Raw genomic sequence first — 24,985 nt, forward strand, 5'->3', positions numbered from 1 at the left:
CTCCTAACACGCAAGTCCCACCAGGGCCTCTGCTCAGAACCGCCTGAGGAAGGAAGCCAAGCTGCCCCACCTGGCCAAGTCCCTGCACGGTCCAGGCCCCCTGACCACTCAGGGCCACCCATCTCCCTCTATCACCCCACCCTCTGGGGGGGGGCTCACTGTGATGGAGGGCAGCAGGCAGTTTCTGAGCTCCTCCACCATCACTGCTGGTCCAGACACAGCCACGTGACCCCATCAACCTCACAGGCAACAAGCAACCCACCGGTCACCAAAGGCTCAGAGAGGGCAGGGCCCTAGCCCAAGGCCACACAGCCGAGCAGCACAGCCATGACTGTGAATCCATCCCCACGCCAGGCAGCTGCCCTCCTTGCCCCAGATCACATCCTGACCTCAAGTTCCAAAAATCCCCACCTGAGCCCCTCCAACACCCAGTAAAGGAAGCAGGAGTAGTGAGAGCTCCTGGGGCCCAACACACTCGGCCAGGACCTCCCAGCTCTGTCCCTAGCAGGCCCCCCGGGTCAGGACCCAACGGGACCACCACGAAGGGCTCTGCAGTGCAGGCAGCACAGGAAGACACAGCGACAGCCGCCGTACACAGGTGAGGAAGCTGGCGCCCGGAGGGGAGATTACTCTGCAGGTCTCCCGAGGGTGGGGGGCAGCGCTGCTGAGGACTCAGGGCTGGGCCGCAAGGAGACTCTGCTCCCTCAGTCCTTCCCTGCACGGCTGTGGGCCCCCACCAGAAGTCGGGAAGGGCGGTGGGCCCCATTCCCTTGCTGGACGCCAGGAACTCGGTCCCAGGGCCCAGCTGGCCTCCGTCCTAAAGGTCAAAGTCACAGATCTTGACTGCGATCCCCACATGGGGGCAGGGCCAGCACCGACTGCAGCTTCCACAGACCCGCCCTGTCCCAGTTCCTGGAAGGCTCATGTCCAGCCTGTCCATGCAGCCAGGTCAGGAACGGCTAAAATGCCCGTGTCGGAGGGCCCGAGCCAAGCCCAGAGAGTCAGCGTCTTCTCAAGGCCATGGGCACATCCACGCTGGTGCAGAAATGGAACGTGGCCAAGACCCCTGGGCTGCCCAGGAGCACGTGACCACATGGGAGAGGGAACCCAGGCCACATGGTCAGTTTCTTTATTGAGGCTGCTCTGACCCCACAGAGAGGGTGGTGCAGGTCCCACCACCCACATTCCTACCCCACCCGCGTGAGGGTCCTGGAGCCCCACCAGGCAGCTACTCGGGGGTCCTGCTTCTGCTCTTCGGGGCCCAGATGCTGGACAAGCGGAACCTGGGCTTCTTCCTCTGCTCCCCACCACTCCTCTGCAGGTCTGGGGGACAGACACAGATGGGTCACTCGCCCACCTGATGGCCAGTGCCCTGCGGCCTTCCCTGCCACCCACAGAGCCTCCCGGGCCCCAGCAGAGCCCAACCCTCTGCCCTCCCCGGGGGAACCACCGTGCGCCTGCCCTTAGAGTGTCCACTGGGCTGGGCACGGCTGGAGAGCAAAGCAGTCCCCTCACCCTGACCACAGGGCCATCCGTGCTTCTTGGATCCCTCAAGCAATGGGGAACTCACTCCCCTAGGGTGAGCCTGCCATGTGGGTCCCAGCACCCACTCCTACAGGAGGCCCAACTCCCCCGGGGTCCAGCCCAGCCCCGACCTCCCACGCCACCCAGTCACCCATCTTCCGGATCATGTTCTGCAGCATCTCGTCCTCCTGCTGCTCCCTGAAAGAGAACGGGCCGTGAGGACCACGCCCGCGGTGGGCCTGAGCCCACCCAACACCGGGGCACCTGCCCGCTCACCCGCCCATGAGCCACACACTGGCACCACCCTCTCCCCTCCCAGGGCAGGTGCCTGCCCCCTCGGGGCCCAGCCCCTCAGCAGTGGCCTAGGGACAGGAGGGGACTGGGTGCACAAGAGGCTGCCGGGCAGGGCCTGCCCTCGGCCTCTGGCCCCACCTGCAAGGTGTACGTGGCGGGGAACCCCCCTCCCGATGGGCTCCGCCCTCCCCTGGGCCCCAAGGCCCTGCCCTCCCCCGGGCTCCGCCCTCCCCTGGGCCCCAAGGCCCTGCCCTCCCCTGGGCTCCACCCTCACCTGAGCCGGTCCTCATCCAGGAGGTCGATGATGTCACTGCGGTCATTGACGGTGTTCACGTACTGGTTCAGCAGGTCCTGCTCCCGCTGCCGATCCTGGGGGGACTTCAGAGCCTCTGCGGGGACAGCTGGCATCAGCCGGAGCCCTGCTGTCCCCACCCTGCTCAGGGACACAGTGACCCCACTCCCCAAGGGTCAGGCTCCTCCACTGGAGGAGGGGGTGGGGTCTTGGGGCCTATGGTGGGCTCTTGGCAACGCCGGTTGAATGAATAAGTGAATGTATGAATAAGTGAGTGAATGAATGAATGAGTGAGTAAACGAACAGCCGTATCAGAGACTGGGCACTCACTACCCGCCCCCTGCACACATTAACTCAGTCCTCACAACAGCTGAAGGAGGCGGCGCTAGAACTGCCCCCCCTTTGCAGGGATGAAACCCAAGCACAGAGAGGTTGAGTGACTCAGCCAAGGACACACAGCCAGGAAGTGGAGGAGCTGAAACTCCACCGCGGCTCGAGAGAGTGTGCCATGATCGCCTCCTCCTGGCAGCCACCCGTGAGAGGGCCTTGGAAAGCCGCACCCGTACCCGCCTCCTGGGACTGAGCCCCCCTCACACTCCCTCCCACCTCCGCCGGCCTGGGCTCCACACTGGGTGCGGGGGACGCACCCGGCTTGGCCATCAGCCGGCGCAGCTCCCCCTCGATGTCCAGCTGCTGCTCCTCCAGGCGCTGGTCCCTGGCCCTGCCGAGGTGACACGGATGTGAGCCCGGCCCGGCCCGGCCACTGGCCTCCCCGCGCCAGACAGGCCCATGCGGGGAGGAGCGCTTTCCGGAGGCCTCAGGGGAACCACTCACTTGTACATCAGCTCAGACTCCAGCCTCAGCAGCAGCTGCTTCTCGTGGATGAGCCGGAACCAGTCCACCATGAGGGCGTCCTCCGAGGCGTCTGCGGAGAGGGGCTGGCTGGGCACGGGGGGGGGGGGGGGGGGGGGGGGGCGGGCCTGCGCGGGGGCGGGGCCGGGCCCAGGGTGGAGCTGGCAGAGGGGTTTGCGGAGGGGGCCCGCCCGGGGCTCACCCTCCTCGGCCGCACGCAGGCGCTTCTCCAGCTCCACACCCCGGAGCTCCAGGGCATCCAGCTGCCTCTCGATGTCCTGCACCTGCCGCTGGATCTCCTCCTGGGGCACGTAGTCAGGGTGCAGCTGGGGATGAGGGCGTGGTGAGGGGGTGGGGGCGGGGGGCCCCCGGGGCTGAGCCCCTCACCCACCTGCACCCTAGCCTACTCACCCTGACCGGGGAGGGCACTGACTTGCCAGGCGGAACAGGGATGCCGGCCGGGCCCGAGGGCCTCCCTGGAGAAGGGGCAGGACAGGCCTCTTCAGGCACCGGGCCCAAAGTGACCCAGGCGTGGTCTGGAAGGGGGCCCGACCCCCCACCCAGCCCCATCCTCCCGAGACAGCCCCTGCACCCCGGCTCCCCTGCTGCACCCGGCAGGCCCCTGGGCAGCCCCGGCTGGTGTCCAAGGGGCGAGAGCCCACAGACAGACCCAGGCCCCGTCCCCGAAGTCCCTGTGCCCACCTGGGCCCCTGCCCTCCTCCAGGTCACAGCATCGGACACCCTGCCAGCACCCAGGCCACCCTTCCCACCAGCTGCCCGGAGCAAATGCGCCATCGTCGCCGAGCGGCTGCGGACTCGGGCACCCGGAGGCGGGTGAGGCCTCTGCTCACCCTGAAAGGGCCCGGGGCGCAGCCTCCTCCAGGTGTGCGAGGCTGCTCGCCCCCAGGCTCGTCTTCCCTCCATTCTAGGCTCCGTGGGCTCCTATACATCCTGCAAATCCCCGCCGGGCACATCCTCCTAGAGGAGCCCCCTTCATCTGCACTCCAAGCAGGAACCGGGTGGCGTGCTGGGCTGACCTGGTTCACCCTGGGGAGGGGCTTTCTCCTCCTTCTTCCGGCTCCAGGCAGGGGCTTCCTTCCCCGAGGGCTCCGGCTGAAGCCAGCTGCCAGAAACGTCTAGGCTGGCAGGGACCGCCAGCTTCCTGCGGTGGGATGGGGACTGGAAGGGGGAGGGGGATGCAGCTGCCCACGGGTGGGGGACAGAGTCACATGTCAGGTCAGCAGGCCCGGCGCCCTCCCCCCACTGCTTCCCTGAGCTGGGCCCCCCCAGAGGGGCACCAACACGGGGGTCAGCCCTCACAGCCACATCCTGCCCGACGGGAGGGGTCACGTCCACGGGCAGGGGAAGGGGCAGAATCCTGACCCTCAACAGCACACGGGGAAACGAGCCCAGTAGGTTGGTGACCTGTGCAAGGACGGCTGAGTGCTAAGAACAGACACGCACAGTCACGCACGTGCACAGGCATGCACACACGCATTACACACACCCACCCGCCAGGACCACCAGCTCCCCTGGCCAAGCAGGGCCACTGCCCCCAAGGAGAGGACCACCTAGACCCGGGCTGTCTGGCTGGGGACGGCTGGGGGGCTTCTGTCTGGCATTACCTAGGAGGCTGGCCCCGGCCGGGCCTGGTGTCCTGTCCACTCGCACAGGTGTCAGGGTGATGTGGACGCCCCCCTCGGAGCTCCCAGAGACCTTCTGGGGTGCATGACCCGCCCTCGGCTCTCCCAGGACCTGAGGCTCCTTCAGCTCCAGAGCCCTGAATGGAAGGCAAGAGGTCGGGGGAGGGGGGACAGGCCGCCCAGCACCCCGGCGCAGACAAGCCTGGGGGACGCATGCCAGCCCGAAGGAGGGGCCTCGTGGTGCCCCTCGGGCTCATGTCCCTGACTCTCCCACCTCCTGGAGCACAGGTGCATGTTGACAGATGCACCTACATCACAGGGTGAGCATGTGTTCAGGTACCCACAGCCGATGCACACATGGGCACCGGCCCCACCCCCGCCTGGGACCCTGCGCATGCGTGACGGACCCCCGCGGGGCACACAGGGCAGCCGCCACGCACAGCGGACCCGGACCAACGTGGGCTCAGTCGCCTGTGTGACCCCAGCGGCTGTGACCTCATCCACGGAAGGCTGCAGTGGCCTTCTCTCCCTCTCCATCCTGAGCTTTCTGTGGGGGCTGTCCCCTCCCCACAGCGAATGGGGGTCCCAGCCCAGCACCGGGGTCAGGCCTCGTGGGCGCACACCAGCGAACGTGCTCGCATTCCCCAGGGCCTCCAGACTGGTTCAGAGCAAGGATACCGAGGGTCCTGATGGACCCTCCCTGACTTGCAAGTCCAGCTACACGAGGGCGCTTGGCCTGGGTCACTCAGGCCGGCACGAGCTGGTTTCTGCTTCTACAGCTGACACGCACGGCGAGACGGGCACACAGCCCTGCTGTGGATGTCAGTTGGTGGGGGTGTGTGTGTGTGTGCTGTCACTCACCTGCAAGCACGTGTGAAGCGCCTACTGTGCCAGGCCCTGTGCTTGCCCCGGACACAGGCTCCTGTGTGTACCAACCCACGGCACGGGCATAGGTCCAGCGCCCAGCAGACCACCCACCGCTCACCTCTCAGCGGGGCTTTTCTTCTCCACGGGCTTCAGGCGGGCCCTCCATCCTGCTGGCCCGTCCTCCTGGCCCTCCTGGGGGCTGGCACTCGGGCCTGGGTGGGGGTGAGGGGGGGGTGGTCTGCTGGGAAAGGCTGCACCTCCCCCACCCCTTCTTCCTGCTGCCATCCCACCCTCAGGTACCCCTGTGGCCAGCCCGGCTCCCGGGAAGGAGCCACTGGCTGAGCTGGGGACAGGACTCCCCGCTGTGCTGTGTGTGCCTGGGGGATTCAATTCACTGTCCCTCTCTGGGCCCCAACGTCCCCTGCTGCCAAACAGGCAAGGGTACGGCGGTGAGCCCCAGGGATGCAGACCAGCTGTGTGTGGGGCGGTGACGACCTGCAGGCCTCCCTGGCGCAGGGGAGAGTGGCCTCCAGGCTGGAGGCTCAGCCACGGGAGAGCGGGAAGAACGCTTTGCGTGCTGCGTGCTGCCAGCTCGGTGATGCCACGGGTGCCCCTAAGAGACAGCCCCAGCACCCAGCAAGGACCAACTCTGCAGTTCCTCAGAAAGTGTCCGAAACAGCCCAGGGCCCAAGGCCAGGGCAGTCAGGGGGCTTCAGGGCCTTCAGAGCACAGGGCCACCGTCGCCAGGACAGGGCAGTGACGACAGACGCACACGGACAGCGGCGGCAAACCCCGCAGGAGAGGGGGGACTCCACAGAGTGCGGCAAAGCGGGAGGGCAGCACGCGTGGGCACCGGCCCCACCCCTACCGGGCGCCGTCACCAGGGAACAGCGGCGTGGCAGGGGCCGGGCCACGGGGCGTCCGGCGGGCGGGTGATGGTGACACAGGGTGACGCATCCCCAGGCGGGACCCCGGGAGCCAGACTGTGCGACAGCAAACCGCAGGCCGGGGAGCAGAGCGGCCGCGACGCACGGCGACAGCCTGGGTGCGGTGACCCCAGCTCCGCCCGTGACGTGGGGGCCCTTACCCTCGGCCCGCGGGGCCTCCGGCTTCAGCCTGGAGCCAGCACCTGCCCCGACGGCCCCTGAGGGTGCACAGGCTTTCCTGCCCGCCTGGGGCGGCGCCGACACCCGCGAGATGCTGCCTGCGCTCCGGGGGGCCGGCGGCGCGCTCCTCGCGGCGGGGCTAAGGGCCTGCGGAGACGCCGACTGTGGCCGCGTGGCTGCTGGACTTGCTCCTGGCCCTTCGGACCTGGGATGGGAGTTGGGCGCAGGGCCGGTGGCGAGGGAGGGCCTGTGGGTGAGGGCGCAGGTGTCGGGCATGGCTGCATCCGGAAGCCCCCCCACGACCCCCAGGCAGAAGCCCCTCGGCCTCCCCTGGCAACTGCTCCCCAGTGCCCACCCTCCCCTCCCGGGGGATGAGACGGGCTGTAGGCAGACGTCACCCTCCTGTTCAAGCCCAGTATCGGCTGACATTAACACCCCCCCAGACCCACCGCGCCCAGGGCGCTGCCGTGGGGTCTGCCCCCCGGGGCCTCCCTCCTCCACCCACCCGCCTGCCCAGGAGCAGCTGGGCCTTCAGCATGGAGGCCGAGCTCCATCCTGAGCCACATCCAGGAGGCCCGCACACGGCCACCCTGCGTCCCCCCACGTGCACACGGCCACCCTGCGTCCCCCCACGTGCACAGGTGCAGGAAGTAAGGCTGTCAACAGGGCCCCCGGGCACCTCCGCAAGCCAGGGCAGCTCCTCCGGGTGCCCCGGGCCCCTTATGCGACCAAGTTCTCTCCCCCTGCTCCTCCCCCATTCCAGGCTGGGCTCCTAGGAGGGGCTGGACTCCCAGGGGGAGCTGGGCCAGATGCGCCCCCAGGGAGCACTCCCAGCAGAGTCCTTACACACCCTCACTCCCGACAGCCTCGGACAGCCCTCAGCGCTGGGGTGGCAGGCGGGCCCGCTGTCCCCCGCCCTGTGCCCTCCCTGGGAGCCCCTGGCACCACCCGCTGGCCCGGCAGGGGTCACAGCATCAGCAGCTCCTCGCCGGGAGGCCCCCCACAGGACAGGCAGCACGAGGCAGCGGGCGCAGCCCTGTCGCCAGCCCGGTGTGGAAACGTGCTGGGCGACTGTAGCAGGGCCAGTGGTGTCCCCCCAGATTCCCACCCCCCGGAAGCTCAGGGTGTGACCTGATCTGGAAGCAGGCTCTTGGCAGGTAAAATCAAGTTAGGACGAGGTCACCCTGGACTAGGGAGGCCCTGACACCGGAAACAAGCACGAAAAGGAGAGGACAGACGCACAGAGAGGAGGCCGTGAAGACAGAGGAGACGCGAGTCGAGGGCCGCGGGCGCCCCCAGGAGCTGGAAGAGGCAGAGGGAGCCCCCGCGGGCCTGCGGAGGGAGTGGCCCTGCCCACAACTGGAGCTCCGACTTTGGGCCTCCAGCTCTGTGAAGGAATAAGGTCCGCTGTTCCAGCCACCCAGGCTCCGTGCTGTGTCCGGCAGCCCCAGGACAGCAGCACGGCGACCCGCCTTCACCCCGTCACCCCGTCAGCTCCGTGTCCATTGTGCAGAAGGCACGAGGCCCTGGGCAGCCCCACCTGGGGGGCTCGGCCCACCCCCAGCCTCAGTTTCCTCATCTGTGAAATGTGTCCTCACGTAGGACTGGGTGTGGCCAGGCCCCGGGCGGCAGCGTCACTGCACCCGTGCCCCCAAGCACGTCAGGCCGGCTCTACAGTGTACAGCCGTGTCCCCGTCCTGCCGGCCACCTGGCACTCCGCTCCCTTGTCTACGTCGCCACATCTCCCAGATGAGGACACTGTGGCAGGGCACAGGCAGCCCCGCCGTCACACAGCCCCGCAGGGCCAGAGCCCAGAAGCCCTCCCCGGCCGCCCCAGCCCCTCTGGCCTCCGGGCTCGCACCCCCTGCCCCTCCTTCTCCACCCACCTGCCGGGCGCCTGAGCGCCAGCTGCCCCCAGCTCGTGGAGGGCCTTGCGGAGGAGGGTCAGTGCCTGTTCCTTGCTGCCGTCCCTGGAAGGAGCGTCCGCCACAGCTGGGGCCCCGCCAGCCGGGCCAGCGCGGGGGGCGGCTCCAGGCGTCTGGAAGAACCTCTCCCGGGCCTGCTGCGTCCTGGAGGACGATGGGGTCCAGGCCGGGGCGCTCGCTGGGACTGGAGACGCTGGCCCTGAGCTGAGCTTGGTCTGAGGGGCTGCCCCTCGGGGGGCTACCCGGCCTTGTGGTGTGGCCGGGCGAGAGTCCCGGGTACTCGGGGTCACGGCGGAACGAGGGCTGCCTGCCGGCGACGACCACCCCGTCGGAGAGCTGTTGGTCACGTGAGTGCTGGCCTTGCCACCCACGGGGCCCACCGAGAGCCTGGCCCCGGCTGGGCTCCCCGCGTGGACGTGGGAGCAGGCGGTGGCTGGAGGGTCAGCTGCAGCCAGCGGGTAACCTTTGGCAGCCGGGCTGCCCACCGCGGGCTCCCACGCGGGCGGCCTGGCCTTTGGCCCTGCGTCTCTCTGCCCGCTCGCCTCCTGGGCCTTCTTCGGGGAGCCAGGGGTCTTGGAGTCCATGGACAGGGCTCCAGGCCGCCTGGGGGCCAAGCCCGGCAACGTGGGGCCAGCAGAGGCGGTTCCAGGGTCGTGGCTGGAGCAGACGAAGACGCCGGGCTCTGCTGTGGCCTTGTAGGCCCCCGAGTGCAGCGTGTTGGAGCACTGCTTACACCTGGGGTGGGCGGGGAAACCGGAGGGGCTCCAGCCACAGGCATGTTCACTCCCGCCTCCCCAGGGCAGGCACATGCGGATCCCGGGTGCCCTCGTGCGGGTGGCGCTCACTCAACGAACACCTCTTGTCCCAGGCTCCCCCGGGGCCCTCGTCAGGGCTGCTCAGCCCATCAGCGCGCGCACGCACACACGGGCCCACCTGAAGCAGCTCCGGTGGTACAGCCTCCCATCTGCCAGGTGCCGCTGCACAAGGTGCACGTGCTGCCCGCAGACGCCACAGGTGCTGCTGACGGAGCCGACCGCGGCCTGGCCCTGCCGGGGGGAGCCATTGACAGGCCTGCCGCACCTTCCCTCCTCACAGCCACCCCGTCAGATTCCACCGTACGGACCGGAGAGCGTTGGTCCCAGAGGAGGCCCGTGCCCAGGCCGCCGGACTCTGCGTGCAGGGTCTCCAGCCTGGCCCAAGGGCAGGGGGCTGGGGGCTGACTTTGGGGGTCTCCGGGGGCCAGGAGACAGATCCTGGCCCCTCCTATTCCCACCCCAAGGTGCAGAAATCCTACCCAATCCCCAGCGCCCCGCCCCAAGTCATCACCCTGTCCCATCTCCACCTCTGAAAAGTGGGGCAACCGTACCTCATTTTGCAGGGCTGGCCTGGGAGTGAAAGACATGCCCACATGCTCTCCTGGCCCTACGGGGTGGGGGGTGGCCTAGGCAAGACACCCGCTCGGGGCCCTACTTGGCCTTCGGGGCCTCCCTGGCCTCGGTTTACCTGTCTGTACAACGGGGATCATATCCTGACCACCACTTGGGGAGCCAGTCCAGGGGGCAGCTGAGGCTGTGTCTGGGACCCGAGGGGACCCCACCCCACCCTGGGCACTGTGGGTTAGGGACACACTCAGGCCCAAGAGCCCCACTCAGTAGAAGCTGGTGGAAAACCCAAGAACCAGAGGGAGGGCGGGCCAGGGCGCTTACAGCCTTCCGCTGGACGGTGGGGTTTGTGCTGACCGGAGACAGCGGCTGCCCCCGGGCTGGGGTGGGCGAAGGCCTGGCAGGTTGGGACGGGGCCTTCTTTCCAGACGGTTCCTCACTGGCGTCTGACAGGGGCCTCTTCACGCCGGCCATGCCCCCAACTGGCACGAGACATACAGGGTCAGGGGCCCCGGCCCCGCAGGCTGGCTCTGAAAGACTCGGGGGCCACCCCTGGTCCAGGTTCCCTGGAGGCGCCAGTGCCCAGCCTGGGACCTGGAGCAGGGGGTGGGTATGGGCGGCCCCTGCTCTCTGGGGTCCGGGGAGGGGGGAGGGGTAGCCCCAGCGAGCATCCATTCCCAGCAGGGGCCTGGCCTGCCCCACCTCCTCCCGTCCCCTCCCCTCCCATCCCCTCCCCTCCCCTCCCCTCCCCTCCCCTCCCCTCCCCTCCCCTCCCCTCCCCTCCCCTCCGAGAGCCCTGATCAGAGGTCAGGGAAAAGGCACTTTGTTTCTCCACCAAGTAGGGCTCTAAGGCAGGCTGGCCGTGTGCCCAGAGCGATTCCGGGGATTTCTAAGCCCGGGTGAGGCGTGTTGGGCCGGGGCGGGGGGCTGGCGCTCAGCTGCTGGTACACAAAGTGGCTGGAATGATGAAGCCAGGCCGGCCCCTCCCCTGCCCGGCCTGCTCTCAGCCACACCCCGCCAGGGCCAGCTGACCGTCAGCACCACGTGGGGGCCCCTGTGGCAGGGCCTGGGAGCCCACACGGGTCAGCCACGCCGCCCGAGGCAAGAGCTGTGCGCACAGAGAGGGAAAGGCGGGGAGCTGGCTGTCTGCCCAGCGGACAGGGAGGCGGACGGCTGAGCCTGCTCCAGCGGGGGCAATGGGAGGCCTGGGGCCTGGACCCCGCTTTTCACTTGCAGCTTTTCACCTGCAGCAGGACGTGGAGGAGGTGGCGGTACCCGGCACCCGGGGCAGTGCTGGGTGCGGGCTGGAGGGCCGGGCGCGGACCGAGAGGGAGGGCCATGCAGGACTCACTGGGGGAGCGCCCGTGGAAGTAGTTGTAGTACTGGGACACGTAGGTCAGGATGCTCAGCCGGTCGGGCACCTTCAGGGCCACCATGTCCTCGGCGTCCAGCAAGGCCGGGATGCCCAGCTGCTCCTCAGCCACGCGGAAGGCCTGGGGGGGCGTGGTCAGCGGGTGGGCTGGGAGGCCCCTCCCCACCTCGGCCAGGCCACCAGCTCCCACCCCACCCCCGGAGGGAAGGTGGGAGGGGCCCGAGGCAACAGAGCCACTTGGAGCCCAGAAAGGTCTGGGTTCAAGGTTCGAGTTCTGCTCGGCCCGCATGGCCTCCCTGACCTCGGTTTACCCGTCTGTACCACGGAGAGTACAGCCCAATCACAGGACTGAAGGAGCTCTGGGGCCCGTCCCGGTGGGTCCTCGGTAACAGCAGCTGAGGCCGCGGCCCGGTCCTGAGGGGGCCTTGCCCAGCTCGGGCTATTTGCTCTGGGACTTCGGCCCCAGGTCACCGTGGAGACCCCCTCAATGGCCCCCACACCCGTAAATCTGTATGGCCCCGGCCGACACCGACCTTACAGGTCAGGGGGCAGCTTTCTCCATGGGAGGAGCCTTCCCCAGCCCAGGGGGACACCTGTGTCCTAGGAGACAAAGCCCGGCGAGGGACACTCACTGGGCAGGGGGTGGGGGTGGGGGCGGGGGTGGGCTCCCCGCCCCAGGGGAGGATGCAGATCTCTGCTGCTGCTTCTTCCCCGCCCCCGCCACAGCTGATTCCTCTGCCCCGACTCTGCAGTGGCCTGTGGAGGCTCCTCCCCGCTCCCCTCCCTCCCTCCCCTCCCTCCCACCCATCCCCTCCCTTCCCTCCCTCCCTCCTCCCCTCCTCTCCCTCTCTCCCCTCCTCTCCCCTCCCCTCCCTCCCCTCCCCTCCTCTCCCTCCCTCCCCGCCCCTCCCCCCCGTCCCCTGCCCTGCCAGCCCAGCAGGGCTCCTGCCTTCACACTCTAGCCCTCCGCTAAACTACCACGACCCCCACCTCAATCTTTGTGCGTCTAAGACGAGGCCCCTGGGCTCCCAGACCCGCAGGCCCCAGCAGTGACCACCCCGCCACACTAGGATCAAAGCCCTCCTATTGCCTCTGACTCCTTCAAAATATCGACTTGGCCAAAAAGTTCGTTTGGGCTTTTCTGTAGGATCTTATAGTAAAACCTGAACGAACTTTTCGGCCAACGCAATATACCCAGAAGCTGGCCCCTCCGGCTGCCAGCGCCGGCCCCCTAACCCCACCCTGCTCTCTGCACAGAGCCTGTGGAACCGGAGCGCTCCTATAGCACAGCAGCCTTCAGAGAAGAAACCAAGTCCCCCCACACCCCAGCCTCCTCTCTCTGTCCCAGCCTCCCCCCCCCGCCCATCCACCCTCTGTCCCAGCCTCCACCCCAGCCACCCGCCCCTCTGCTCCTGCCGCACCCACAAGCTTGGTGCCCTCCAGCCCGAGGCTTCACCCCTGCAGCCCCCTCTCCTTGTCTTCACCCAGCGTCCCTGCCCCTCACCACGCCCCCACCCCACCTCTTCCCTGCGGCTCCCGTTCCTGCCCACACGCTAGCCGTGCTCAGCGTGGTCCGACGACCCTGTCACGGTGGACGCATCCTACTCTGAGCCATCCACGCATGGCTCGCGAGTGCCTGAAACGCGGCCAGTGCAGCTGCGGAACTGAATGTGTCATTTTATTTCATCTCAGTTAAGTTAAATTGAACTTCCACTCGTCAGCGCGGCGGGTGCTGCCCCCAGACTCGCAGACCTGACGGGGGTGGGCATCCTGCTCACGGCTGCACCCCAGCAGGGACCACAACGGAAGCGCAGAGAACACGGGCCAAGTTTCTGGGCATCAGCCCCGTGGGGTCATGGAGCTCATTTTGCAGGGAAGCAGGGGCCGACTAGGACTTGAACCCAGCCAGCCTGAGAGCGGGTCCATCCCAGGACCCACCCGGGGGCCCTGCCGCAGAGCCACCTCTGAGCCTGCTCTGCCTTGGGTGGGAAGGAGGGTCCGGCCCTCCCCTCCCCTCCCCACCGAGAGAAAGAGGGACCAGGAGGCCTGGCTACGAGATCTGGGGCTATTCTGGGGAGCTGGGGTTGCCCAGCTCGGGACAGGCTGTAGAGCCCAGCGGCGAGTGCCCGGCCTCCCCCTGCCCATCTGTGGGCAGCAGTGACTCCGCGGCTACCCCGGGGGAGGTTGTGCCCACTCGGGTCCCTGGGACACGGGCTGGGGATGGCGCAAACCGGGCTGAGAAGGCACTCACCAGTTTGTTGTTCTCGTAAATGTTTTCCTTCCTGAGGGCATCGAAGTTTCTGGAAAATTAAAATACAAGTGTTCAAAGTAGCTCAGGGTCCAAGAAGGGAGGGGCCACAAGGGCCTCAGAGGTCATCTTGCCCAAAGGGGGAAACCGAGGCCAGGGGTGGAGCAGTGAAGGTACGAGGTCACACAACGACCAAGAGGAGGGTAGGGCTGGGCACCAGGCCTCAGGTTCTGGCCTGGCTCTGGGCCCGGGGATGCCGTCCAGCACCTCCCGAGACCTGGACCCCAACGGCCCCCACAGGCCCCCAGCTGCAGACTCCACCCCTCGCCCTGCAGAGGCCGAGCCCCACCTCTGCGCCGCCCAGTTAGGTGTAGCTGGAAGCAGGCCCTGGGTGGCCAGCTCAGGGTGGGCTGCTTCCCCCTGGGCAGCTCACGGGCCTGGTGGGTCACGGGAGGCCGACGTCCTGGGGTTGAGGGGCTCCTGTGGGCGGAGCTCCACGCTGCCCACCGGTCAGGGCGAGCCGGGCCCTCGTTCCACTTCCTGGTTCCCACTACTTGCTTTATTTACATGAGGCGCTGCTGTGCTCAGCTCCTTAAAGATACCAACTCGCACCCGCGGGCGCCGTCAACGCCCGCCTCTCGCAGATGAGGCGATGTGGCACAGAGAGGCTCCGTGACTTGCCTGAGGCCACACGGTGGGAAAACAGGCCCAGAGCAGGGCCTCGGCCCCAGCGTCCAGGCGTTTGGGGGTCGAACGTGCCCACCAGGTGCCCAGCCGTCCTCCCGAGGGGGCAGACCCTCAAGGCTGAGAATATTAGAGCCCCCGGTGCCTCCCACACACGCTTGGCCATAGGGGTGCAGGGGCCCCCGGCCCGGCCAGAATGGTAGGCCTCCCCGGAGAGGCCAGGAGCACAGCGATCGTTCCGAAAGGAGGAGAAGCCCAGCGCCAGCTCCAGGCCGGTCCCGGCACTCCACACACACGCCCCGCACAGCACACCCTGGAGGACGCTCTGACCGGAAAACACAGCCAGACCCCAGCAGGCGGCCGGCTCGGCGCGGGACGTTCGGCTACACGGCCCAACGCCTTCGGGTGGGCTGGTTAGATACAGATCTGTCTGTCTGTTCATGTGCTGGGCGGCAGCCTTGCCGCTTTGGGGTCAACTGGCTTGTTCCGGAAGCCACGTGAGACAGGAGAGAGCTGGGGGCGGGGCAGGGGGGCCACATCCGACTCAGCCCGGCCGTGCTGTCTGACCCGGGCGGGCCCCCTCTTCTCTTGGGGCCTCAGGGGCCCCGTCTTACGAGGGTGACCACAGCTTCTCGTGGTGAACTCGAGGGCGCTGGCTCAAGGCCGGGCAGGTGGCAGGCAGAGGGGGAAGGGGAGACCTTGCGGCCACCTGGCCTAGGATGGCCCGGCTCCCAGCCCTGACCGTGCACTGACCCCACCTCCCTGACCCTGCGACACCCCCGGGAGGCCTATTACACAGATGAGCAAACTGAGGCTGGGGCAGCGGCTGGCCCCTGGCCACACATTGGGGGTGGGAGGAGGACAGGGGCTGCGGTTTGCCCACCTCCCGCCTCAGGGGCCCCATCGGCCTCCAGCTGCTGTCCATCAACCTGCCCAGCTCTTCGGGAAACCTCCCAGTTTCCGCCTGGACCACCTCCCAGGTAACGTGTTCCAGATGTGAGACCACCCCAGGAGAACAGAGGGCGCTTTGTGCCCGGGACAGGACGGCGGACAGACCCGTCTGCGGGGGACAAATGACCGGAGGAGTGGGCGGGTGGGCGTGGCAGCCCGACACCCAGCGACGGCCATGGGCACGTGGAGTGGCTGGGCTCCGTCCGCCGCCCCGGGGGCTCTCAGCCGTGCAGGCCCCTCCCTCCTCAGCGACTGGGGTCTCGGGAGCGCCTCTCCCTCCCTCCCCCACCACCCCTTTGAAAGCTCAATCTCTTCTCCAGACCTGCCCAGGGTCACTGACCGCAACGGCCGTGTCCTCAGCAAGATGCCGGCGCTGGAGGGCAGGATAACAAGGTCTGTTTTGTCTCCAAACAAGGAGGAGAAGGAAGCCCTCTGCCCCCCGCGGTGGCCTCGGTCCCCCCGGGGGCCGCAAGATCTTGCGATCTGGGGCAGCCAGCTGCCCCCAGCGCCCTCTCCGCCTGCAGACCCCAGCCCCCCGAGCAGGGTCACAGGCACGATGGCCAGAGGGTGCAGAACTGCCCTGCCACTCAAGTTCAAGGAACACAACCCTTAGCACCAAAGCCAAGCCGCCTCCCAGGACCCGCAAGGCGCCACGGCTGGGCCGGGCTGCCCTGGCCGGTCCCAGGACTACCACGCCCCTCCCAGCCTGAGCTCCCCCCGCGCGCCCCGGGGCCTTGGCTCGCTGCTCCCTGTGCCCAGAGTGGCCCTGCCCATCTCCCGAGGCCGGAGCTCGGAGGCCAGCGGAGACGGGCGAGGGGTCAGAGCTGCCTGGCAAATCCCTTCTGAGCGCCAAGGAGGGGCCCGCCCGTCCCCGTCAGGAAGTCCACAGGACCAGGTTTCCGCCAGCAGGCGACCCCCCGGTGGGATGGGCTGAAGTGTCCCCCAAAAGAGGCCCGATGGAGTCCTAACCCCCACGACCTCAGGACGTGACCTTATTTGGAAACAGGGACTTTACAGGATCAAGTTAAAGTGGGCCACTGGGGGGCCCTAATCCAAAATGACTGGTGTCCTCACACACAGGGGAAATTTGGACGCAGAGATGTGCAGAGAGAGAGGACGAGGCAGAGGCCTGGGGAGCAGGCAGCGTCTGCACACCCAGGGCGGAGGCCCCAGAAGGAACCAGCCCTGCTGACACCCGCCCTGGGCTCCTGGACGGAACGGGTGGAAGACTCCTTCTGTCGTCTCAGATGCCCATTTGCAGGACCGTGATCAGCAGGCCTCGCGGGCTGACACCTCGGGCTGACCTCAGGGAGGTGGCCGGCTTGCGTTTAAGGCCTCGCGGGATCAAACTGCGTCAGCACCTTCGTCCAAGAACCTGCGCACCGGCGGGCGGGGACCCCGGGCACCTGCCCCAGGTAGATCATTTTTTTAGGTGAACTCCTGTATTTAAAATCAGGTGTGCTCTGCTCCGACCCCACGGTACCTGCCTGGGCCAGGCACACGGCTGGCACTCGGAACGCTGCTGAGGAGGTAGTCTGTCCAGGGCTTGCTGAGTGGGGGGCCGTCGGGTCCATCTGTTTACCCTTTCGGCACCGGCCTAATGAATGAGCTCACTGGGTCTGTGCGCCCTGCCCTGGCCGGCGCCGGGCCTGGCTGACAGAGCCCGAGGCACGCACGGCCCCTCCCGGCCTGCTTCCCGCCGGCCACAGCTGACCAGGGCTGCTGACCTCCTCCTGCCCCCAGCGCCTCGGGGGCTCTTGGGAATGTGTACCCCCTTCCAAATTCCTGGAGAGCTGACCTCACGCTGTTTATTTCCTGGAACTAAATGCAACTACATGGGGGTGGGTGCTGGGACTGGGGGCGAGTGGGGTGCGGGGGGAGATGACAGAAGCCCAGCCTCTTTTCCGGGCATCCCCAGCACATCTGGAGTTAATCCCACCGGGAAGGGCAGCAGAGAGGGAGAGTGAGAGACAGACAGACAGACAGAGAGGCTGAAATACAGATGGAGGGAGACATGGGTACCAAAGTGCCCAGAGATGAGACGGGAGAGCCCACAGGGCAGAAGTGCGAGGGCGACGGGGGGGGGGGGAGGCGGGGCTCAGGGACAGAGACACCAAGGCAGACACCCTGCAAGAGGCCAGGGGAGAGGGAGGACAGAGCCAGGGAGGAGTGGACGGAGGAGGTACCCGAGGCGAGGCGGGGAGGAAAGGGCCCCCCTGCTGTAGGCCTTCCTCAGGCTGGCGCAGACCCCGACCCCGACCCCAGGGCCCAGCCAGGAGGGGTCAGCCCGGGGCTCCTGCCGTGGCCTAAGGGGGAGTCATGGGGGCACCGGGCCCGAGCCCCTTCGCAGCCACAGGCCCTCAGGCCAAGAACAGAGGCCTCTGTCCCCAGGCGGCTTCCTGCTGGCCACGAAGCCAGCGTCGGGGGGAGGCCAGCCTGTGCCTGGGGCCCAGCCCCCTCTGCTCTGGCCCAGAAAGCAGCTTCTGGGTGCGGGCCTCCGGGGGTGAGTCTCCCACGACGGGTGCGTCTCCAAGAGCTGCCAGGGAGCCACCCCCAACTTGTGGCCCAGCCTGGCGGGGGCCCCAGAGCTGCAGGGAAAGGTCAGGTCACCCCCCACGGGACTGAGGAGTGGGGGAGGCCCAGCGAGTTTACACAGAACCCACTTCCTAAGCCCCGACCCCTCCGCGGCTCCCACAGAGGGCCGGGCTCCAGCACCCCTCCCGCCCCAACGGCCCTGGAGAAGGAAGCCCAGCCCCTGCCTCTGGGAAGGGCTGCGGCCCTGGCCCTGGCGTCTGGCCTGCCCACCCTCCTCCCACCCTCCCGGCCTCCTGGAGCTTCAGTCCCTCCTGGTCTGGCTAGAGGGGAAGGAACACTCCAGCCCCACAGGTTTACTGCCGGGAGCAGGAAGGCTGTGTTTGTTTCGAGCGGTTCCTGCTCTCACCTGGCTGCTGGGCTGCTCAGGCGGATGTGGCGTCACTGGGGAACCAGACCCTGCGGGCGGGTGGGCCCCTCCAGGCCCATCTGAGAAACCCACAGCTCTGGGGTGGGCCTGGCGGGCCGGCCAGGGGCGGGGATGGGCCCCTACAGCTCTGGGGTGGGCCTGGCGGGCCGGCCAGGGGCGGGGATGGGCCAGGCGGATCCCTGGGTGAGCCTGAGACCCGCACACCTGTTCGTGTCCCCGGTGGTGTGGGGCAGGGGGGGCGACCACTGCAGGGCGCAGGTGAACTCGCAGATCCCGGTGGACAGAGCCATTAGGAGGACAGCCAGGCAGCTGGAGCTCCCACCCGGCGGGCTCAGCGCCCAGCTCTTCCTTTCACGGCCGCTCCCCTCCACTGGGGGCCAGGAGGAAACAGGCTCACAGGAGCAGAGAAAGGGAAGGACTTCCTGGTGGCGAAGCTAGGAGACAGGGAGACAGGATGTCCACTTTCCTGCTGCCGGAGGGTCTTCACAGGATGGGGGGGTGGGGTGAGTGTCGCCGGGTCTGAGCTCGGGGGCTCCCCCGGGAGCACGGCCACCCCACGAGGTTCCTGCGTGTTTCCTCCCCCCGCGCAGCACTGGGGGCCGGTGGGGTGGCTCAGGCTTCTCGGTGCGACCACCCCTCCCCCAGCCACCAACTTGCCCAGAGGCATCGCCGGGACCAGAGGTGGCGGAGGGGTATCTAAGGCATAGACACAGGCCCGTGACATGGGCCCACACGCACGGGATTCGATCAGCCAGCATCTGAGGAGCCCCTTCTGGGCCCCGCCACGTATGGGAGCCTGACTGGTTCTCCGCAAACTGAGCGCCTTAGAATAACAGACGTTTATTCTGTCCCTCCCAGCCTGGAGACCAGAAGTCTGACATCAAGGTGTGAGCAGGGCCAAGCTCCCTGCGGAAGCTCAGGGGCAGACTGTGTTCCTTGTCCCTCCCAGCCTCTGGTGGCCTTCCCTGACTGTGGCCACGTGCCTCCATGTCCGCCCCCGTGGCCTCCTCCTCCCCTTGCCTGCCGCTCCCAGGCACCTGCAGAGCCCTCACCTGGCAGCAGCGGCCGTACTTGCTGGGCCCCAAGCAGACCTCCCTTATCCACAGACCTCCGACTGCGTGCTGTCAACTACCGAGCACTTGTCACGAGCCAGACGTCATCCAGGCACCGGGGACACAGCAGTGAACAAAGCAGGCAGACATCCCCACCCTCTGGAGCCGAAAGTCCAGTGGGGGCAGGTGACCAATGGCCAAGCCGGCAGTGAGTGCGATAGCTCACTGCCGTGTGCGAGGGTGCGGCCGCCTCCTCCCGAGTCTTCCCTGCCCAGCCTTCACCACCTCGGGAGCTGCCTGGAGCTTCTGTTCCTTCATCTGTTTGCTGTCTGTACCCAAAGCGTCACTCCCTGAGGCAGGGGCCAAGGCCACCTGGTACAGCACACAGTGCTGCGTATACAGCAGGCACTCAATAATGGTTATGTGAACTGCTGTAAGACACCAGCTTGTGCCAACATGTGGACACACCCACATGTGCGTGCCTGTGATCACCCGCGGGCAGTGCGTGCTGGGACAGGTGCGCGCGCGCACACACACACACACACACACACACGCCTCTAACCCCAGCACAGCTGGGAACAGATGGAAGCTCCCAGGGCTCGGAAAGGCCCCAAATCTCCACTTACACCCGCGCGGCGTCCCGAGGTGCTGGCCTGGCAGAGGGCGGCACCCTCCTTCCCGCCCACGGCAGGCTTCTCCCGCTGACCCGGTGCGGGCTGCCTGGGGTCAGCCACCAGCCAGCCTCCCGGGGACCCTGCCTGCCCCAGGCTCCGCTGCCAGTCCGTCTCCCAGTCTCCATGACCCCGCGCCCCGGCCCCCCACAATCAAAGCTCAGCTTCGGGTGTCCAGAGGGGAAGCGCGTGCTGCCCCGACATCTGGCTCTGAGGGCAGCTGAGGCGAATCGAGGCAGGGAGCAGAGAGGGCTCCCCACATACATTTCACCACCCCAGGCGGGAGGAGGAGAACCCTGCAGGCCTCTTTCTTAAGACTAGCTTCCCCGTAGAGGGCGGCGCTTGGGGACGGTCCCTGGGGGTACAGCGGACATCTGGGTGCAGGGGAGGAGCCCCATGTGCCAGCCCTGGCTCTGCCGGACATGCTCTGTGTCCTGAACAAGGCTGTCTCCTCTCTGGGCCTCAGTTTCCCCGTCTGTACAGCAAGAGGCCCAAGGGCAGCATTGAGAAGGTGCTGCCTCTGGCTGCTCCCAGCCAAAGCCCTCCCTGGCAAACACGCTCCACCCACCCCTGGTTCCAGCCAGGACTTCTCAGGGGAACACTTTTAACATTTAACAAACAGCATACTTTTTCCAGGAGGCGTCTTCCAAGGACACCCTTCCTGAGCGTCCATCCGCCCAGCCCAGGCACCCTCCCTGGCAGCTTTACTCATTGTGAATTCTCACGAGGCAGGGGTGCCAGGGCCTCACAGCACAGAGCTGTCCCAGCAAGCCGGGTCCCAGTCACAGCCAAAGAGCGTTTGCTGAGTGAATAACAGACGGAGCGGGTCCAGGGCGGGGACAAGATCTGGCAACAAGGCAGGGCCAAGCTCCCAGCCTCGACCCCTAGACCCTCCGGGGGGAGACGACCTAGCCCCCTCCCCTCCCCACCTCCCAAGGCTCCCATCTTATGCCCCATCACCCTAGGGTAAGGAGGCCCGGCCAAGAGGACCTGGGGGGTGGGTGTCTCAAGCTTCCTGCTCTGCATTGGCCCCTCCCCCACAGTGACCCTGGGCTGCATTCCTAAAGGTGCCGGAACAGGCTGGGGAACGGCCAGTAAGTACCACACAGTAAGACCCGCGTGCCCCCCAGCCCCTGATCTGGCAGGAGGTCCCAGGACCTCCTGGGGATCTCAGAGGGCCCAGAATATGCTGGCCCTTTCCCAGGGAGACCGACGGGGAGGGCTGGCTGTGGCCGGAGCCCAGGACGCTGGCCTGAGTCATGGACTGACTAAGCCAGCGGGGGCGGCCGGACGTCCTGGCTCCGGCCCAGCTCCACTTGGTGGCCGGGCAAACTGAGGCCCTGCAGGGGCCACGGGGCGGGCGTGCCTGCAGGGTCCGGCTCCGCTCGGCCCCGGAGCGTCCCACCAGGCCCGGGCCGGGAGTTCTGACCGCGGCCCATTGCCCCGCCCCCCGTCCGAGCAGCCCGGCCTCAGTTTCCCCGCCGGAGGCCGGCGCGCGGGGAGCGGGCGCACTCACATGAGGTCGGGCCGGTGGCGGTGCAGGATGGCGCAGAAGGCCAGGCCGTCGCGGAACGACGTGGTCATGTTGGTGATGCTCACGTCCCGGTAGCCCTCGCACTGCTGCCGGCACCACTGCTGCAGCGCTGTGATGGCCGCCATGAGGGCAGCGGCGTCCGCCCGGCCGGCGCCGGCGCTCCGAAAGTGCGCCCGGGGGCTGCGGCCCGGCCCGAGCCCGGGACAGACGAGGAGCCCGCCTCAGAGCGCCGGGAGGACTACGAGCCGGCGTGAGCGCGCCGGGAGTCAGCCCGCCAGCCCCTGCCCCCGGCAAGGCCGCGCCTCCGCCACCGCAAGGCCCCGCCCTCCAGGCGCCGCTCCTCCCTGCCACGCCCCCGCCACACAAGGCCCCGCCCCATCAGGTCCCACTCCTCCTGGCCAGGCTCCGCCCCGGAAAGGCCCCGCTCCCGAGCCAGGGCCGGCCCAGGCCCCACCAGGCCAGGGGAAGGCTCCCGCCTCGAACAGGCCCCGCCCCCTATAGACCACGCCCAAGGCCCCGCCCGCCACTCGCCTCCCTCCCTCCCAGGGGTCCGCGGGAGGCTTCAAGACTGACTTTCTTTTCAAAGCCTGCGCCACCCCACCCTCCTGGAGCAGTGCGGTCAAGGCCACTTTACAGACGGGGAAACTGAGATCTGCCCGAGGTGCAGCCGGGCAGGCCGGCCGGTGGCCCCCACCCCCGCCCGGAGCGCAGCAGTAACGCCCGTCGCATTTCTGGGCTTTGAAAGGACTTTCCCATCCGCCCTCTCTTGCCGGCGGGCATGTGAATCTCCCGGATTCACGGAAGAGGCGGCGGAGGCTGGGGAAGGGGCACGGTGCCCGAGGTGGCCCTGCGGCTGGGGCAACTCCCTCCAGGAGTCTCCCCGCCTGCGGCCTGTGCGCACGGGCTGCTCCCTGGGCCTGAGGCCCCTCGTGGTTCTTGGTGTCCCGATCTGTTCCCGTTTTCCACTTCGAGCATGTGACCCAAGTCATTACAGAAGAGTACCTCTTGTGGGAACCCCAGTTATTGGGCTGCTCCCCTCCACATTCTCGGGGAAACCTGTCTGTGGGCATGGGACAGACAGCCAGAAACACTGACACCAGACAAGTGAAGTGACCCCGCCCACCCGGCCGCAGGCGCAGGGCTTGTCCAGACAGGGCCTGGCAGGAGGGAAGGTGGGCCTGGCAGGCGACAGGGTGGCTTCTGTGCCCACTCGCAGGAGCGGAGACAGTCTTCCAGTCCAGAGCCAGCCAGCTCTTTCCTGCAGCTGGACCCTGTGGTGGCGAGCCCCCCGTCACAGGGGGCAAGCAGGTGCTAGACAGGGAGCCGCTGTGACCTGGGACTGTCACTGGATGCTGCCCTGACCTGCTGGGGTTTCCCGGCTAGAGGACAAAGGGCAATGTCCTGCCAGGCCGGTTGGACTGGTGGCTAGTCCCAGAACCAGGAGCCAAGTGGGTTTTCCTGACCCCCAGGGCAGCATTTAGGAGAACTGGAAAAGCTGGTGAGGTCGGGTAAGGCCAAGGTCAAGAAGGGTGGGGGGGGTCGGTGGTCACAGGGCTGGACGAGAGGCAGACAGGGCGGGGGGCTCAGAGTGGAGAGGACGAGGTGGCCAGAGCTCTGATTCTGAGGAGTTTAAGCTGCACGCTTGCCCCCACTGGCCACCACGTGGCCACCTCTGGGGACAGTGACTTGGAAGGCGGCATTTGTGGTGATGTCCCCATCAGCACCTCACACATAGCACATCCTCTGCCGGCCCTGCTCCTCTCCAGGGCCCCCCAATCCAGGACACCCCCAGCCTGCCCACTTCTCCCCACTGCGGCCACCAACGTCTTGCCCCTGGCCACTGGCCAGTCTCCCTCGGCTCCCTCCTGCCCTCTGACCACCAGAGTCCACCCCTCCCCAGCAGCCAAGGGATCTTTCTAGAAAGCCAGTTGGACAAGCCCTTCCTTGCTTGGCCTCTGCAGCGCTCTGAATGAAGTCGTCTGGGCCCCTTATCACATCTCCAGCTGCTCCCTGGCCTGCCCTGCCCTGCTGGCCTCAGAGCCTCCACCCCTCTTGCCGCCTGCACTCAGCCACTCCTGGTCCTCCCAGACCTCCAACCAGCCCCACCCACAGCCGGCCCATGGCATCCTGCCAGCTGCTGGGGCCACAAGCCTGGGCAAGCTCCTTGGCCCATGTCCTCTCACTGCCCACATCCCATCCTGCAGGAAGCTGACCACTGCCACCACCTCCACAGCCACCAGCTGCTGTGAGCCTGGGTTTCTACAGGAATCTTCTAACCATGGCTCTGCCTCTGGCTTGCCACCTGCAGTCTATTCTCAACACAAAATCTTTGATGACCACGGGAGCCAGAACTTGCCCTGCCACTTCTCCAGCCCCTCCTCCTCACAAGGAAAGCACTGTCCTCAGCATGGGCCATTGTTACCTCTCCCATCTCCCCTCCTATGGCCGCCCCAGGACCTCAGCACTCGCCATTTCCTATGCCTGGTCCGATGTTTCCAGCCTCCCTTGCAGGTCAGTGGGGCTGTTGTGGCTGAGTTCTGGCCAATGGAGGTGACGGATGCACCTCACACTCTAAATCTTCCCCGGTCTGCTGGCCGGAGGCAAAGGACCTACTAGATGATGGGGCCACAGGTGGACGAGCTTGGACACTGCAGGGTCAGGCAGAAGGTCATCACTGACCGGGGACATCCAGATTGGCCTCTGGGTGAGTGAGAAATGCAGGCTGGGTCCAGTTGCTGGAACTTTGGGACCTGTTTGTTACAGCAGCTAGCATTCTTACCCTGACTGATACACATATACAGATAAACGCAAAATTGCCCCTGTGACAGTGCTCCAAGGGGCACGCCATGCCATTAGATGGTGAAGAAGGGGCCCTTGTCTTGGTCCAGAGGCCGGAGATGGCTTCCCTGGGGAGGGGACATGAGAACTGAGACCTGAAGGGTAAGTGGGAATTGGCTTGTCACAGAGGAAAGGGAAGAGTGTCCCAGGCAGAGGCCCTGCAGCAGGAGTATCCGAGGAATGGAGGAACTGGGCAGGAGGCGGGGTGCGGCTGGAGAAAGGGTCGGGAGGGCTTCTAGCATTTTCACACCCATTTTCTCACTTAATGCTTAAAGCCACTCTTTAAAAGTGGGTTGACGCTACCCATTCTGCAACTCAAAAAATGAGGTTCTGAGGAGAGAGGAGACCAGTGGATCAGCCAGGCAGAGCTGGGACCTAGGACCCGGCATGGTGGAGGGCCCGAGAAACCCGGGTCAGCCGTGGGCCGCTGCCCTGCCCGAGTGGCTGCCGTTGTCTGGGTCAGAGCTTCCAGGCCGGGTGGTCTCAATTTCCCCCGCTCCTGCTTTCCAGCACGTGTTCAGACCCCTCGGTGATGATGGGGGCCCCTCCCCGGGAGGAAGGCTGGCAAGGACATTGCTGGGGACCCAAGGGAGGATCCAGACCAGGGCAGCACTGATTTGCATCCAAAAAGCCAGCTCCTGGAGGATGCGCCGCCTACTGGGCCCCTAGGATGGTTCTTGGTGGTGGGAATGGGCACGACACCTTGGAGTGGTGGGGTGGGGTCTGTAGACCCTTCAACTGGTAGACTGAACCCCAAGTAACAGATTTGACCAAGGCTGATGGCCTGA

At 67.0% G+C, this 24,985-nt stretch overlaps 1 protein-coding gene across 3 annotated transcripts; it reads right to left on the reverse strand.

The window, feature by feature from the left end:
- Window positions 1–1,121: 1,121 nt before the first annotated feature.
- MICALL2 (MICAL like 2) lies at window positions 1,122–21,680 on the reverse strand. 3 transcript variants are annotated; one of them, XM_030849586.2, is made up of 17 exons: window positions 21,342–21,680; window positions 13,509–13,557; window positions 11,237–11,378; window positions 10,210–10,367; window positions 9,437–9,549; window positions 8,465–9,238; window positions 6,560–6,825; window positions 5,591–5,684; window positions 4,588–4,742; window positions 4,000–4,164; window positions 3,374–3,438; window positions 3,165–3,264; window positions 2,945–3,035; window positions 2,758–2,831; window positions 2,093–2,207; window positions 1,676–1,722; window positions 1,122–1,323 (listed from the first exon to the last, which is right to left on the reverse strand). In XM_030849586.2, the coding sequence occupies exons 1-17, from the start codon at window positions 21,482–21,484 to the stop codon at window positions 1,229–1,231; spliced, it is 2,646 nt and encodes an 881-aa protein (XP_030705446.1). In that variant the 5' UTR covers window positions 21,485–21,680; the 3' UTR covers window positions 1,122–1,228. The 3 variants fall into 3 exon arrangements, with proteins under 3 accessions (XP_030705446.1, XP_030705445.1, XP_060141193.1); XM_030849585.3 differs by having other exon boundaries at window positions 3,165–3,288; window positions 21,342–21,679; XM_060285210.2 differs by lacking the exon at window positions 21,342–21,680 and adding an exon at window positions 18,307–18,437 and having other exon boundaries at window positions 3,165–3,288.
- Between the last annotated feature and the right edge of the window lie 3,305 nt (window positions 21,681–24,985).

This window comes from Globicephala melas, chromosome 15 (genome assembly GCF_963455315.2).
Source record: "Globicephala melas chromosome 15, mGloMel1.2, whole genome shotgun sequence".
Classification (NCBI taxonomy): Eukaryota; Metazoa; Chordata; class Mammalia; order Artiodactyla; family Delphinidae; genus Globicephala; species Globicephala melas.